The sequence below is a fragment of the Chanos chanos genome, chromosome 6, assembly GCF_902362185.1.
Source record: "Chanos chanos chromosome 6, fChaCha1.1, whole genome shotgun sequence".
Taxonomy (NCBI): domain Eukaryota; kingdom Metazoa; phylum Chordata; class Actinopteri; order Gonorynchiformes; family Chanidae; genus Chanos; species Chanos chanos.
In genome coordinates, this window is record NC_044500.1 from 27696636 (window position 1) to 27712092 (window position 15457).

Consider the following 15457-nt stretch of genomic DNA (forward strand, 5'->3'; position numbering starts at 1 on the left):
TTCATCATCTCTTAGGGTATATTTTGGTTTTCAAAAAAGAGGAAGGGAGGGGGGATATATTCCCCTCCTAAATTACTGGGAAATGTAAGTGTTTGTCACTTTTGGTTCCTGTCGTTGCGCATGCAAGACTGGTGCTTGACAATGCAATGTGAAACTACATCTGTACTTAATTGCCGCAATACATAGCCGGTTGGTCTTTAATAAGACAAATAATTGCTTGCATAATAACAGGGTAAGATGACCTTAGGCCTATTTCTTTCCATTCAAGCTTTGGTGGCGTCAAGGCTTTCTTATGATTTCTTGGCTCTTGCTGCGGTGTTAATAGTAATGAATGAGATGCGGTTTAACCAATGTTTATGGCATGATAGGGTACATGACCGTACATGGAGGCGCGACCTAAAGAAAAAGGTCAGAGCAATGCAAATCCACACACAATGTATGGTGACAGTGGAGAGCAAAAAACCAAATCCCAGGTATTTCTGGCAATTTAGAAATCCCGACCGGGCGCATTTTTTAGGTCCGAAAAACGTTTGGTCATCCTATCATCTCCAAATATCATCCATTTATTAACGACTTCACACATTTATGTCTACTCATATCCCCTTGAAATTACGACCCTCAAATAAATATCCTGTTAGATATAGCTTAAGTTATCGATCGCAGCCATTTCCCGCTAAACACTGCTAACAACTCCGTCTGACGGCCTTCTCATACCACACCACCACCTAATGCTCCCAGCATTGATCTGCCGTTACACTTCATATGAAAGACGCTTGGTGTACACCAGAGATTTTACATTGCACACTTGCAGTTAAGGACTGTCATTTACACTTCACCTGCTGCTGTATACTCCTGCTGTGTACGTATCGTCCACGTTTTAGTCTACAGTCTACAATTTAGTACTTCATGACTATTCTCTGTACTTGTCTGCTGTTTTGTACTTCATGTTTTTGTGTTGTAATTGATTGTTTTTACTGAACATTTACATTATTGTCACGTTGTACCTACTGTCAAGTGTCGTTGTACGTTACATGCCGCATCATGGTTCTGGGGGGAACTATATTTCGTTTCTCATTCAACACCTCACTGTCATATGGGTGATATGAGTGGTATGACACTAAAGCTGACTTGATTTGTCACAATAGATCAAATTGCAGAGAGACTTAAGCAATGATGCAAACGAAGAGCATATAACATGTTTAATTTGTAATCAGTTCCTACATGAAAATAAAATTTATTACACTGGTGACATAGTGGGTTTAAGTGCATTTGAAATATTTGAGTGTTACAGAACAAATCAGTCTCTCTCACTCACTCACTCTCTCACACAGATGCGCGCACACACACACACACACACACACACACACACACTACACAAAACATAAAATAATAGACTCATAATAGACCAACCATCTACAAATGTCAGATATCCATTCAGAAATGTCAACACATATTGAAATGTAATGGATATGGGTATAAAATAAGGTTTTAGAAGGCTTCAACCCACAAGAGACTACACTCTCTACACTCTACAGGTCTTTCTTCATCCACAGGAGTGAGGAGGCTAAGCTCCGGAGAGGAGAGGAAAGAAAAGAAAAGAGAAGAGAGAGAAGAGTGGTCGATTACACTTTGTGATATTCATACTTGGCAAAAGCATATTTTAAGTGACAGAACATGAACCACTTATTTCTCCCATTTTCCACTCTAAAATCCATCCAGATCATTACAGACATGAAACTGAGGAAATGATTGGTCCCACCAACCCTGACACAGAATGAACCCCTGAATGAAGGAGCGCATTGTTATGTTGGTTGGTCATCTTAACTTCACATAGCTGAGAAGGGGAAAATAAAAACAGATGAGATGCTGATTGTCACAGGGGAAACTGTGCATAACGGATAAGCCACAGAGACGGGACATTAAACGATAAAGGGGTCACAGGTCTAGTTCCCTCTCTTTTTGCTTAAGAAAACAACATTGTCTACATCCTGTGCAGGCAATAATAAAGAATTAGTCAATTGCATACAAACTCCTCTTCAAGTCACCCAAAATTTTAACAATCTCTGAGACACTTTCAAAATCTAAATATGGGTTTTAAAAAAAATCTCCAAAGAGCTGCCTGTCTCTCCTGATGATTTTTAGGCATCGGGATCCGGAGAACGGAGGTCTTGGCTGTCCGGCTCTTTCCTTTTTAAGTCTTGAGAGATGCTCCGGGGACACTCTTTCAGCCTTTCCTGCAGGCTGCTCATGGCCAGACGCATCTGGTCTTCTGCCCCCTGCAGGGCCTTGACTTCTATGCTGTAGAAGACATAGAGAAGCGTGGTGGAGAGCAGGATAGTGAAACACAGGACGCCCAGCAGGTAGAAGGAAGCCTTGGGGAAGGGCTGGTCAGTGCCCAGAGAGAAGCAGGGCACAGCGGCAATGGCCAGTTCCAGCAGCAGCAGGGCCAGACCCATGGCTCCTGTCCGGGCTGCCGTGTAACGCATCCTCTCAGCACAGTGCACACCCACTTTAACCTCTGTACGAGCCTCCGTTATGATGTTTATCAAGTCAGGCAACTGATCTGAGAAAGAGAGAATATGTTTATGTGAGTGTGTGTGGTGTTTGTGGTTGTGAGAGGGAGTGAGAAAGAGGAGAGAAAGAAGAATCTAAGGCTTGGAGGGAAGTGAAAGTCCAAAGCAAAGCAAAACTCAACGCATGTCCAAAAGGATGAAACAATAATATTCTTTAACCAAAAAAGGAAGAAAAAACAGACAAACAACTATTTTTTAGTTGTTTATATTCCAAAGTGTGTGTGTACAGTGTCAGATGGGTACCTGTGGCACTGCTGTTATGTTTGTCTTCCTCTCTGGACGGCATCTTTCTGACACACAGCTGCAGCTCTGCGCTAACGGCTTCATGGTCAGATAATGGGAATGGATGACCAGCGGCTGTGCCCGTAGTTGTGCTGAGGGACTCACACTTCACGTCCACTCGCTCTGACCCCTGTAAAATTTGCAAAAGAAAAAAAAAAAACACTCAAAACTGACTTTTTCAGCAAAAGCACACTTCTGGTCCAGTAAACAAATGTCATGTTGTGCTAGCACTGTTTGTTAATAGGGAAATATCAGAACTTAAACAACAACTTTCTTTTCAACATTCACCTAGAAATGATTCAGTCCACTGACCTTGAAAAGGATGTAGTCTATCCGAATGCCCCTCCCAAAACGCGCAAGGTCTTGTTTATTGGTGAAAGGGTTGTCAATAATGTGAGTAAGCCCGCCCTCACATCCCTGTAAATTTCATATATTCAAATGTCAGTTCAGGCCACATATTTCACCAGTCAGTCTCTGATATATAAACTCACTATTGTCAGAACTGGTACATTTCCATATTTGTATTTCCATATTGTCTCTGTAGAAGCCGACATGAATACATAGTAAAATGAACAAAGTCCAGTGTAAATCTAGCTTCACCCACGTCAAATTTCTCAGTCTCAGTAAAACAGTCTTTGAGGCCAGTGTAAGTCCGCAGCAGCCTGTTCCCCAGGTCCTCAGGGTGCATGTTCAAATCCCCCCCGAACACGACCACATCTGCCCCCTCACTGGTGTGTCTGAGGGAGAGCAATAGGTGATGCCAAACACAGCTACTCAGGCTATATATAGTTTTGTTGAAGTTTACTGTAAATGCACACGGACTCTGTTTTGGCCAGAATAGATCACAGTAATGTAGGTCATTACCTGATGAACTGCTGGAGTTCCCAGGACTGTACCACTCTGTGTGGAAGGTATGAGTCACACTTTCTGCAGTACTCTGCATGCAGCTGTGAGGGCACATACAATCCAGTCAGTAAAAACACACACACACACACACACACCTATGTGCATGCGCATATGTATCTACACGTGTTTGCATGCACATGCATTCACATGCGTGCTTGCACACTGCACGTGCACGCACACACACACGCATACACTTGACTTACATGCGTGACATAAACATGGACGTTCATTCCACTGATGTTCAGTAAAACCTTTCCAACAGCCTTTCCCCCAAACCAGTCCCCATGATGGGCCTGAGAGAGAAGGGGGGGGGGTGATGAGAGAGAGAAAGAAAGAGAGAGAAAAAGAGCAAAATCAATTTGACCTCAGACTCAGTCAGATACAGACTCATGGAAACATTTTCTCTGTAATCCAATAAAATTGAGTGCTGATTACATGGATGTTGAAACTGCTTAACAAACAGATTTGAGTCTGCTGAGGCAGGACAGTATTGGTCTAATGTTCTGTGCTTTGCCCTCTTTCATTTGGCATGCTGCATATTAATGATAGGAAGTGCAGAAATGCACACAGGAAAATAATTTCAGACAACTCAGCCCCATGGCCAGTTTGCTTAAGTAGTCAGAGAGTCAGCACACACCCATCTTAGCTGACTTTATTTTTTCATGTTTTCAGTGGGTTTTCCACTTACTGTTATTAAAAATTAAAGTGGGTACCATTTCATAGTTATACACACTTGGGACAGATATTTGGTAATACCCTCTGTTGGGATTAAGTGCCGTGGGATATTTACATGAATAAGACGACAGACATGGGGGTGGGGTGGGGTGGGGTGGGGTCCTCTGTGGGCACGCTTGCAGCTTGTAATATAAACAGGATGTCTGTTTGCTCCTCTTTATAACTAAGGGAGTGTCATTACACATTGCTTGTTATTGGCTGGTTTGGTCATACTAGCATTAGGCACTGAGAAAAACTGGTAAAACTGTGAACATAACAGGGAACATTGTCAAATCAAAAGTCAAATAAACATGCTCTATTCCAACAAAAGATTTCAGATAAAAGAAGCCCAGGCAGATTACAGAGAATTTTGAATTTGTTCATCTTTCATCTGGGATACATTTGTGTGTCTCCAACTTTAAAGGACGTGATAGGATACAGTCCTTTGTTTTTTAGAGCTCTCTCCCTGTTAAAATTCTGCTCTCTCATTCCAAAAAAAAGAAAAGAAAAGAAAAACCAGGCATCTAATACCTCTGGAAGTGACTACATGGCAGTTATGTACAGAATTCTGTATAGTGCATTGATACGAAGTCTTTGTGTCTGTTCTTTCTTTCTTTATTTATTTTTTATCACTGTCTCATGTTTGGCATATTACAAATCAAATTTCCTTCCTAAATTTTTCCTACTTAAAACATACTCTCCCACGTTCACACAAACACAGATAAAGAAAGAGAGAGAGAGAGAGACAGAGGGGTAGAAAAAGAAAACAGACTTACCATGTAAGGATAGCCATTTAATGAGTATCGATAGAGAAAAGCATCATGAATTTTGTGAGTGGAGAATACAGCTAGCCCACTACCTATGACGCCACTAGACAGGAAAGAAAAAGAGAAAAATACACACAGCATGTATCTGCAAGACCTTCTTACAAAAGGTGCACACTACAACATATGGAATGCGTATATATGGAGTGTGCTACTTTTGGAGTAAAACTACTTTTCTTAGTTAGTACATTGTTAATAGAGAATTGATAATGCTATTGAACACGCTACTCAGGACTTCTGAGCACTTTCAGGTTTCGTGACACCATACAACAATGACAGCAATAAAGACATAAAATTCTCTGAAATTCCAGTGACCTTCAAACTGTTCACAATGTGTTAAACTCACAGCCTGATTTCACAAGAGATATCACAGTCACATCCACAGGCCATCCACATCCACAGTCACCACTCCTAAGACACACTTTCAAATCCCAATACAGACAGGGATGTAACGATACACTTAGCTCACTGTTCGATTCGATTCACAATACTATGTTTACGGTTCGATTCTTCCACGATACTTTTAAGAAAATCAGTTGAACTGACACTGTAATGAAAACAATGGACTTTGTCAGTATCGTCGGTAACCACAGCGATACTGTGATTTGGCCTTTCAAATTCCCACTACAAAAAACGGCCGATTTTAACACTTCTGCTTTGTTCCAGTGTGCGTTTCAATAAGTGGACGAGTCTGAAGCACAAAACTTTTCAGTACCTACTAACTACTGGTAACATGCAGTTATTGATATGTAGCCCTGAACAGCCCTGGACATCCACCCATCGGTCGTCACTCTCCGCACTTCTCAGAATTTCTGTCACTTTTGTTTTTGCTTCGTTGTAGGCCTACAAGGCTGGTATTACGGATTGACTAAAGTGCGGGCGTGACGGGATGTCGTATTTGGGCTCTAGTGTCTAAGTAGACGAAATCCTTCGTTGTCGACCACCAAGAATGGTATCATGTCTTTAGCAATAAACACTCATCTGTGATATCTTATGCTCTTGCTCATGTATGAGGCAACGGGATGCAAAACTTTTTTCGAGGAGTTTGGCCTTTAAGCACTTTCTCTCTCATACCCACTGACCGGAGTTTGTCATTGTAGTGGTGTTGTAGATGCTGCATCATATTTGTGGTATTAACAGTAGTGTAGCTGATAGTATTTCTAAAGTGTTTGCATACCGTCTTCGTTTTGTCAGTTAATTTGTCGCCATTCTCCTGTTGGATGATCAGAAAGCCAAAATGTTGCCAAACTTAAAGTGGGATGGCTTATCCCCGATTTTAATCTCAGCTCCAGCCACACTCATTACGTTTCACGCTAACGCGGGTCTGCTACTGAAACCTCTTCTACCTATGACTGAAACATGAATCGTTACACCCCTACCAAATACAGGAGATATCACAGACACATCCACAGGCCATTCACATCCACTAACACACAATGACATCCCAGTAGAGTTAAACTGTATCTCTAAGGGAATGTGGGTCTTACACGTCAGTCCTCACTGACGCTGTCTGCGCACGCAGAGTAAACCTGCTGAAATCTTACCTTTTAAAATAATGAGAATAACGATAAGTATTGCCAAGTTCCCTTTTCAGGAAGAGGTAGTCTTTCTCACACCAGATCTGCAATGTTGACCAGAATCAGAAACAGAGCAACACAAACATTTTGTTGAACGTATGAAACCAAAAAGCTTTATTACTTAGCAAAACTAACTTTTAGATTTCAATGAGTTACATACCAAGGACATTTCTATATCAATCAGTTAATTCATAAAAACTATTCATAAAAAATGTAACATGTACCATTTCTGAAGGGCTGTACACCTGCAACTCTTTAAGTCTGAGTCAAACTGTTCAAGACTTTGACATGCCATTGTAAGGGCACAGGGAGGACATTAATCATTACTGGAATAAATGCTGAACATACAGAATCAACCTCACGCGAACCTACGGACTTAATATAGGATCACTGCTAACTAAAACTGGTGACGAAATCTCCTCAATAAATAAAGCACTGTTGAGATAGCAAGAAATGCAATGCTGTAATCTGATACCACTGAAAGGTTCAAACTACTTTGGCCACAGAATCAGTAATAGTGTTTGCATTCTTGTGAAATGGAGATGGTTGACTTCAGACAATCTTCACATGAATGAGTTCCATCTTAAGCATTCAGACACATATCCTCTGAATGGGAGAGGCTGCATTACTGGTAGGAACAGCTGAGCTGGTCAGAAACTTATCCATGTTATAGCAGTATATCTTAGCATCGAGCCACAAGGGGCTCTTAGTGTGAGTAGATTCCACAACAGGAATCTACTCTCTAAGAAAAGACCTTGAGAAATAGTTGGAATAGTTGAAAACATTACTGAAACTCAATACCAAGTATATGCAATTAGACCAGATGTACATATGGAAGGAGTTGACTTCCATGCTCTCTTCACTGAAAATTTCTCATACTGTTCAGTTTCCCTACGCATCCGATTAAATGCTCATGAATAAACCATTAATGTGTTAATTTATTTATCCATTACTGTATACATCCCATATATGTTTTAATATGTTTGCTCATTTTTTTATTTTGTTGGTTTATCTCACCTCCTGCAGTAGGACAAGGTCATGCTGTTCCCTGTTCAGATGATCTCTAATCATTGCAAAGCGCTGGACACAGTGTTTACTGAGGTAGCGAATACCCCTAAAACAATGAATAACAAACAGCCAGTGTTTCAGTATCATTACCAAATACACACACCCCATCAAACAGCGTGGCCTCAGCACTGACACATCACTCAAGACCTGGTAGCACAAGACTCTACCAACATCTCTGAGAGCTGTATCATTTCACTCTGTCCCAATATCTCTCTGTGTATTCACTATATTCAGTTACATTAGACTGAGGTTCTTATCTCAGTTATTTACAATCAGAGGTGCTCACATGCACATTGAATAGAACAGGCTACAAGACATGCTTCAGTTTCTGCTGCTTCATTCTGATGATATGACTGTTTAAAATTTGAAGTGGATGTCACAGAGTTAGTTTATGTCATGAACAAGAAGGTGAACTCACCAGCAGTTGAGAGAGAAGATGCGTAACCTAACAGGCGTACTGGTTGACATGGTGTGAGGGTTGTGGTTAGGAAGGTGTGGGTCTCTGGACCTCTCTGTGGACAATCTTAGACAGCTGAGGAGGACACACCGAGGAGAAGAGACGCTGTAAGCACAAAGCACGAACAGGAGAAGCTGTTTGTCATCTACACACAACAGTCACATTCCTTTCATCCCAAGATAAATCTTTAAATAGGCTACTACTTGGAAAAGACAGTGGTCTGGTCCAAGCAAACTGCAGGAAATGATGAATCCCCTGTTTAAGCATCAGTAAGGTCCTCATTTAACAGAGAGAAGGAGGGAATCTGGGGTACACTTCCCATCACCAAAGGAGGCACTAACAATGCAGTTGGTGGCTCAGTCAGGATCTGGGACTCTGGGGTCAAGTTCCACTCCCAGACACTGATGCATAACCATGACAGCTCTGTAAACAGCCTGTGCAAGTGTATCTGTCACATTGTACACTACCTCATGACTCAATACAAAGGGGAAAAAAACATCAATCAAAAAATCAGCAAACATAATTAACTGAACAGGGTGTGCACTTAAGTACATAACAATTCATGGAACTGAGTTAGTTTAACTGTCTATTATCACATTTATAGATCATTAACTTGGTTCATTTTCCCCCCAAACAGTGCTGTCCAGTCAGAAGGTTCGTCATATATGCACATGAGTAAAAGAAAATGATCAAGATTGCATGTCATTATCTCAGTGTTTATCTGACAGTCTGTCATACATTGCAGCAACATTTGGCAACCGTACTTTGATATGACGACTTTGACGATTCACTAGAAACGGTTATCTCCTGGATCATGGCCGTGTTTTCAGATATAACTATTAGTGCATATGAATGTTTAAACAGGAAGCGTCTGCTATAGCCACATTATCAGCTTAGGATACTAAACATAGACACAGCTGCGACACAGAGGCAGTCGCAGGCGCCATGGATCCGAACGGGACATCCAAGCTTACCGCATGTCCAAATGATAACTGCCAGTCTCAACACTTTTACATACACCGCACACGCCTGATAACATGTCGAATGTTTACTTAAGGATTGTTTAGAGGTTTAGGTCTCTAGGTTTAGGTCTACGTCAACGGTAAAAACACACTGCTCTACACCCCTGCTCCTTAAAGAAGAAAACGTATCCATACACATTAATGCTTCAGTTAACAACGCCTACAGATGTTTCACAAAGTTTATCCACACCAAAGTATATCTATTTTCTTACAATGACATTATCGGTAAACGTTGAGAAACAACGAAAGTTGCTTTGATCATATTAAGCCTACCTTACCGTGCACGATATCCTTTACAAACAACGCCAAAAAATAGGCTCAGACTGATTCCTACAGGCGATCAACCGAGGATAATCGATGCATAAGTGAGGCCATTGGACTTCAGCGAAACAGTCAAGGTGCACACCGACTTTATTCATTCCTGTTCTCTTCCGCGTGACGTGTACATGTCTAAGTGTCGCTAAGACTTCTGGGAGTTGTTGTTTGGCTCCAGATCTATAGCACAAACTAGAGTGGGAAAAAGTTTCTCTACCTATTAATAGAGAAACTTCTTCCCACGACCCACCAAAAATGTTGTGTATCCAAAGAGGCTAACTGAAATATCCTGTAAATTGATACATAGATATCAATAGAAGATAATGCTATTTGAATGCTTTTAACTCACAGAATACAGTAAACAACTGTGTATAGACTTTCTTGATGTGAACCAAAACCACTCAAGTTTATTTGAGTAGTAATGAATGACATTAACAATGTGAGTAGACCAAGCTTTGCATTGCACTGGTCTGATGAGCAAGTAAGCTTACTGGTTTTGTGAGTTTACCACTTCAGATATCTGACAAACACTGTCTTTGTTCAGAGTCGAATTAGCTAAAAGTTATCAGTAAAGGTATAAAAGTACTGAGTCAGTTTAACCAACCTATTGCCAGTATGTTGAGCTTCAATGCAAGAACAATAAAACTGTATGAATGTTCAGGGTTTTTACAACTGATTAATTAATTAATGAATGTATTTGTTTTATACAGTACTCCAAGCATATACTTGATAGTTGATGATGTCATGCCATCTTCCTATCTTACACTCTCTACATTATGCAGTGTAACTCTGCTTCAGTGTAATGACTTTACTTTGAATCCACCCATACATGGTATAGTTATGCTTGTCACAGTCATGGTAGCAACTGCCATTATTTCCAAATTCCACAAAAAACCCACAAAGTAACCTTGTTATTTTTCCTGTTCATGTGCTCATCTATCTATCCATTCATCAATCCATCCATAGCCAGAGAAGACCAGCACATTCTCAGTGTCTAAGAAATTGAAATGATAAACCTAAGGCAAAAGAAACATGACAATTCAACAACAATGTTGTTTCAGCCATTTCATGTTTAGTGTCAATCCTTTTTCATTTCCCACATTTTTAAAAAATATATTTTTAAAATTAATTTTATGAAGTTGGTTTAGGTTAACCGCATTTCAAAATATATATGACTCTCTCTCTCTCTCTCTCTCTCTCTCTCACACACACACACACACACACACAGGCTCTCTGCTCACCAGCTGCTTCAGCAGGCTCAGCTGTGACAAGAAGCACCCTTAAAAAGTGATTTAGGCAATACATCTTTCATAAAAATTTAATGTCATCCAGACAATTTCCAACTTTACCTGAGTTTTACAAATAACCTGTATTGCCAATCATGTTAAACTAAGATGAAATTTAATACATACCCTCAAAGTAACTTAGTATGCATTTTAAATTTGTAGCTGTCCATCCAACAGATAAATAGACTTCTGAGTTAGAACAACAGATTTTGAGCCAACATTTTATTGTTTTTGACATACTAGTTATTTCATATTAATAAAAAAATGTTTTTGCTGTACTGAGAACAATAACAATACACCAGTTATAATCTGGTTATTTCAATATGAGCAGCTATTAACTTAGTAAACTCTATATCTAGCATCTTGGAAAAAGTATGCTGTGAACCTGTGTAGGTCCTGTCACCTACTGTATTTCCAAAATACATCAGGAAAGAGAAACACGATGCTCTAATTGTGTCCATGTCATGTTCCTCTGCCTGTTATCCCTTTTGGAGGCATTTGATTTCCTTGGATCTTCTGCATGTCAACAAAAGTCCCTGTTGGAAAACAGAAAAAAGGCAAATAATCCATAATGCTGGGTTGCTCTAAAATTAAATAAACAAACAAACAAGCTTACTTTAATCATTCCAGTACCTGTGCATATTATAAAATGTGTAATTGTTGGATCCAATACCTGACCCACTTGTCCTGTTACATTAACCACTTGTGACTTATGACCCGTAGTTCTCCCCTAAAGAAAGGACCAAGTTCACACTAATGGTAGAATGTCATTTAACTTTCTTGAATTATTATCTTCTTTCAGTTTAGGATTGTGCATTAAATTGCAAGGTTAGGTACGTACACACTGTCTCTCAATGAAAAAGGAGTGAACTCACATAGCTGCACGTCCCATTCTAACGCAGTGTCAAATTGTAAAGGAAAAGATGATATTTAATACTTGCCTGGGACATCTCAACTGAATTTAAACTTAAATTAAACTTTACTTTCACTTATTCGCATTTAAACATTATTTTTGGACTACACTGTCATTTTATACACAGAATATTAAATCAGGATTGTGAGTGTATCCTAAATTCAAGTTGTTCACTTTCCAGAATTGCTAATAACATATCTTCTAAGAGTATATATGTTGAGGCTGCATGATATTGTAAAATGAGTAGTACACACTAGAAATAAAAAAAAAAAAACTCACATAAGAGCTGATTTTTTTTATGAAGAAAATGGCCCAAGAGGAACCATGCATCTTTTATTGATACTGCTATACTTATCAGTTTGATTACATTATACAAACCCCTCACATTGTAGATAACAGAATATACAAGACTGCAATGGACAGTTGATAATGGCAACACTTAACCATTATTGTGGGGGGGGGGGACCCCAAAAAACAACAACAAAAAAAACATTTGCCCACACCATTTAGATTATTACATAAAATATTTCAAATTTCAACAGTAACACACAAAATGTTCAAAGGATGCATATAGCATCCAATGAAAGTCAAAGAACAGACATAAAATTATTCCATTTAATATTAATAATAGAAAACCAAGAGCCTGTAAAAAAACAGAGTTACAATTGAGGAAACTGTCGTCATTTAAGGTTTGTCTGAAGCATGACGTTCAAAGAGGATGGTGTAACAACAAAAAGGCTAATGAATGAAGCAATGAGCAGTCCAATACACTTTTTTTTCTATGACTAAAAATGTGTCGGATGACTGTAGAATTCAAGCATGAATTGTCTTCTCCCCATTTAACCAACACATATCAGGGCATATGGAAAAGACACAGACATATGGAAAAGACTTGTTGTTCTGTAGTACTGTGATTAGAGTGTGTACCTTAAAAGTTTATGCAAACTTCCACATCCACAAAGCTTAGTGAATCATTGTAGCCTACCCCACAGTGATCCTGTTCACACTGAGGTGGCACCTTCTTTCAAAGACTTTTTAAAAAAAAAAAAAAAAAAAAACCAAAAATACAGCTTTTCACACTGTTGTTCCATCCATCCAACACTTGTGATGTATATTTGAGAAAGCAGGAGGGAAAATAAAATATGGGTTGTGTTGTCAAACACAGTGAGAGAGGAAAAAAAAACAACTGAAAAAATTAGGAACTGCAAAAGATTTTTGATCAATTCCAATGCAAAAAACCAAGAACAAATTAAAAAATAAAAAATACCATTTTAACACTGTCCCGGACATTTAGTTAATGTTGCTACTACATCTTATCCGAATGATAAAAAAACAAACAAACAAACAAGAAGAAAAACCCCTCAAAAGCATGACATGACTAGACAGACCTCAGAGGGTTAGAAATACCAGTGCTTATTGGCCACTATCAGAAGACATTAAAATGTTGCAAACTTCAAACTGATTAGGAATAAAGTTACACAATACTAAAAGAGAGAAGTGGGTAAATCCATTTCCTTTTGTAATGCAGTTACTTTACAGAGAAAAAATGTGAATTAAAAAAAAGGTGCTTTACAATATTGAAAAAGAACATTAGCATTGTCCTGAGTGCAAGACCAAATTCAGATGAGCATTTGCCGTAGAAGCTGTAACAGAAAATTATTTTGGTGAGAAATTTCACTGAGTTTGGACTGCTATAAAGCAATGATCACTTAATTACATGAAAAAACATTTTTCCCCTCAATGTCAAATTCAACCAAATTTTTTCAGACAATGAAAAGACAAGTTATTGAAAACAAAAAGAATGACGAGAAGAAAAAGTGATATGCTAATTACACATTAAAAACAATTAAAGCAAATGAGAATCAAATGGTAGTGATGGTGGTGAGGAAACATTATAAGAATGACATAAACCTTCCCTTTTAGACTGCCCTTCTCTTTCTGCACCAAGACAAGTACCATGTTCTATAGTTTTGATATGCCGCAAACACAACCTTTTCAATCAGCTGCTTCCATCAGACTGGGGCTGAATTCTTTTTAGTTTATGAACTCAAAAATTTTCATTCCTAAACTAAAAAAACAATTACTGAAAGTGATTGGTTAGCACAGTGAACAGAATTCCAGTTCACATGCAGAACTAACATTGTACTTTCTATTGTAACTGAATTAAATACAATTGCCTCTAAAATTCTGTAAAAAAAATGGCTAATGTTGCATATTTAAAAAGACAATCATTAGTGTGATTTACCCTGGATAGAAATTCACAGTGCCACAAATAGTCACAAAAAAAAAAAAAAAAAACGGTTTCATGGGAGATTGACAGTGGACAGAGCCAACAGCTCTCTGTCAATTGCCTAAAAGTGAGGGAGGGCTGGGTAACCCATGCTTGGAAATTCACAATTCCCTCTTCAAGGATCAGAAAGCACCAGAAAATGCAGACAAACAGGCAAGATGTTCCACTGTCACAAATAAAAAGAAAGAGAGCAAAAATAATAACACCTACCTACAAGAGTTTAGTACCACCATTCAAATGATCAGCCGAGTAACCTCAGCTTTAAATCCTTGTTTCTTAGAACTAGACTGAAACTTAACCTGAAAATCAACTTTACATATCAATAGTTACCTTAATCATGAGCTTGACCTCTCCTTAGTGCATATGTCTCACAAGAGAGCAAACGTGTGCTTCTAACAGTGGTGAGAACAGATTTAAATGCTTAGTCACACTACGGTATTAAAACATCAGAAGCTCTTTCTTTTCTTCTCTTTTCTTTTTTGTCTAATGATTTGTGCATAGAGGTAGTCAAGAGGAACTTCAGAATGGCTATATTTGTAATATTTCTTTGGAGAAAGGTATTTGATATTTTGTGAAACTTATCTGAATTCTTTGGAGGTCAAATGACAGTTTAAAATGCCTCTTGTTTGTATCTCAGGACAGGTCCACTGAAAAGTTCTCCAGTGTTTCATTTAAATCCTCTGTTAAACTAAAATTTTATTCAAGTGGTCCAATTGTGATATGCTATGTGTGTGTGTGTGTGTGTGTGCGCATGTGTGATGTGGAAATGAATAATTAAAAAAAAAAAGTAAGGTCCAACCTGAAATTAGTAAGACTTCAACCTGTTATACACTAGCTTAGCCAGAACAATATGCACAATGGGACGTTTTAAGCTGAATTAAAGAATAAAATTAGATGTAGAAAAGATGGGACTTTGGCATAAATACTATTTTTTGGCTGGTGTAAGAGAAGGCCAAGAAAAGCCTAAAAAGTAAAGTGTTTTTGGAAAAGTCACTGTTGTCATGTATGACCCACCATTGATACTGGATTAACTGACAGGCAAGAACAGTTCTATCTCTTTTTGTCTTTTCTTTTCCAGTGGACCAGTCCAACTATACACCCTCCCCTTTCATTTGGCCCCCGTGGTCCTTGCTTGTACACCATTCTATAATACAGCACGTGCCTTTTCCTGCTGGGAAAGGCACAGATTGTCTTCCTTTAGCAAAACATTCTTTATACCAACAAACACAG

General features: G+C 38.8%; 1 protein-coding gene across 4 annotated transcripts; it reads right to left on the reverse strand.

Moving 5' to 3' along the window:
- Positions 1-1368: 1368 nt before the first annotated feature.
- smpd2b (sphingomyelin phosphodiesterase 2b) lies at positions 1369-9787 on the reverse strand. Of its 4 annotated transcripts, none has more exons than XM_030777360.1 (11): positions 9702-9787; positions 8363-8476; positions 7894-7990; positions 6844-6920; positions 5252-5345; positions 3965-4054; positions 3720-3802; positions 3460-3592; positions 3168-3272; positions 2817-2985; positions 1369-2563 (listed from the first exon to the last, which is right to left on the reverse strand). In XM_030777360.1, exons 2-11 carry the CDS (start codon positions 8410-8412, stop codon positions 2139-2141), a joined length of 1323 nt encoding a protein of 440 aa, XP_030633220.1. In that variant the 5' UTR covers positions 8413-8476; positions 9702-9787; the 3' UTR covers positions 1369-2138. The 4 variants fall into 4 exon arrangements, with proteins under 4 accessions (XP_030633220.1, XP_030633218.1, XP_030633222.1 ...); XM_030777358.1 differs by having other exon boundaries at positions 8363-8506; XM_030777362.1 differs by having other exon boundaries at positions 9697-9787.
- Between the last annotated feature and the right edge of the window lie 5670 nt (positions 9788-15457).

What these genes read in the sequence shown, in the direction of transcription:
- smpd2b (XM_030777360.1), bottom strand. Translation starts at nt 8,412, where the DNA reads ATGTCAACCAGTACGCCTGTTAGGTTACGCATCTTCTCTCTCAACTGC. An exon ending in ACCTTGTCCTACTGCAGGAG is followed by an intron (nt 6,921 to 7,893) that starts GTGAGATAAACC and finishes TCAACATTGCAG; the next exon opens with ATCTGGTGTGAGAAAGACTA. An exon ending in GAACTCCAGCAGTTCATCAG is followed by an intron (nt 3,593 to 3,719) that starts GTAATGACCTAC and finishes GCTCTCCCTCAG; the next exon opens with ACACACCAGTGAGGGGGCAG.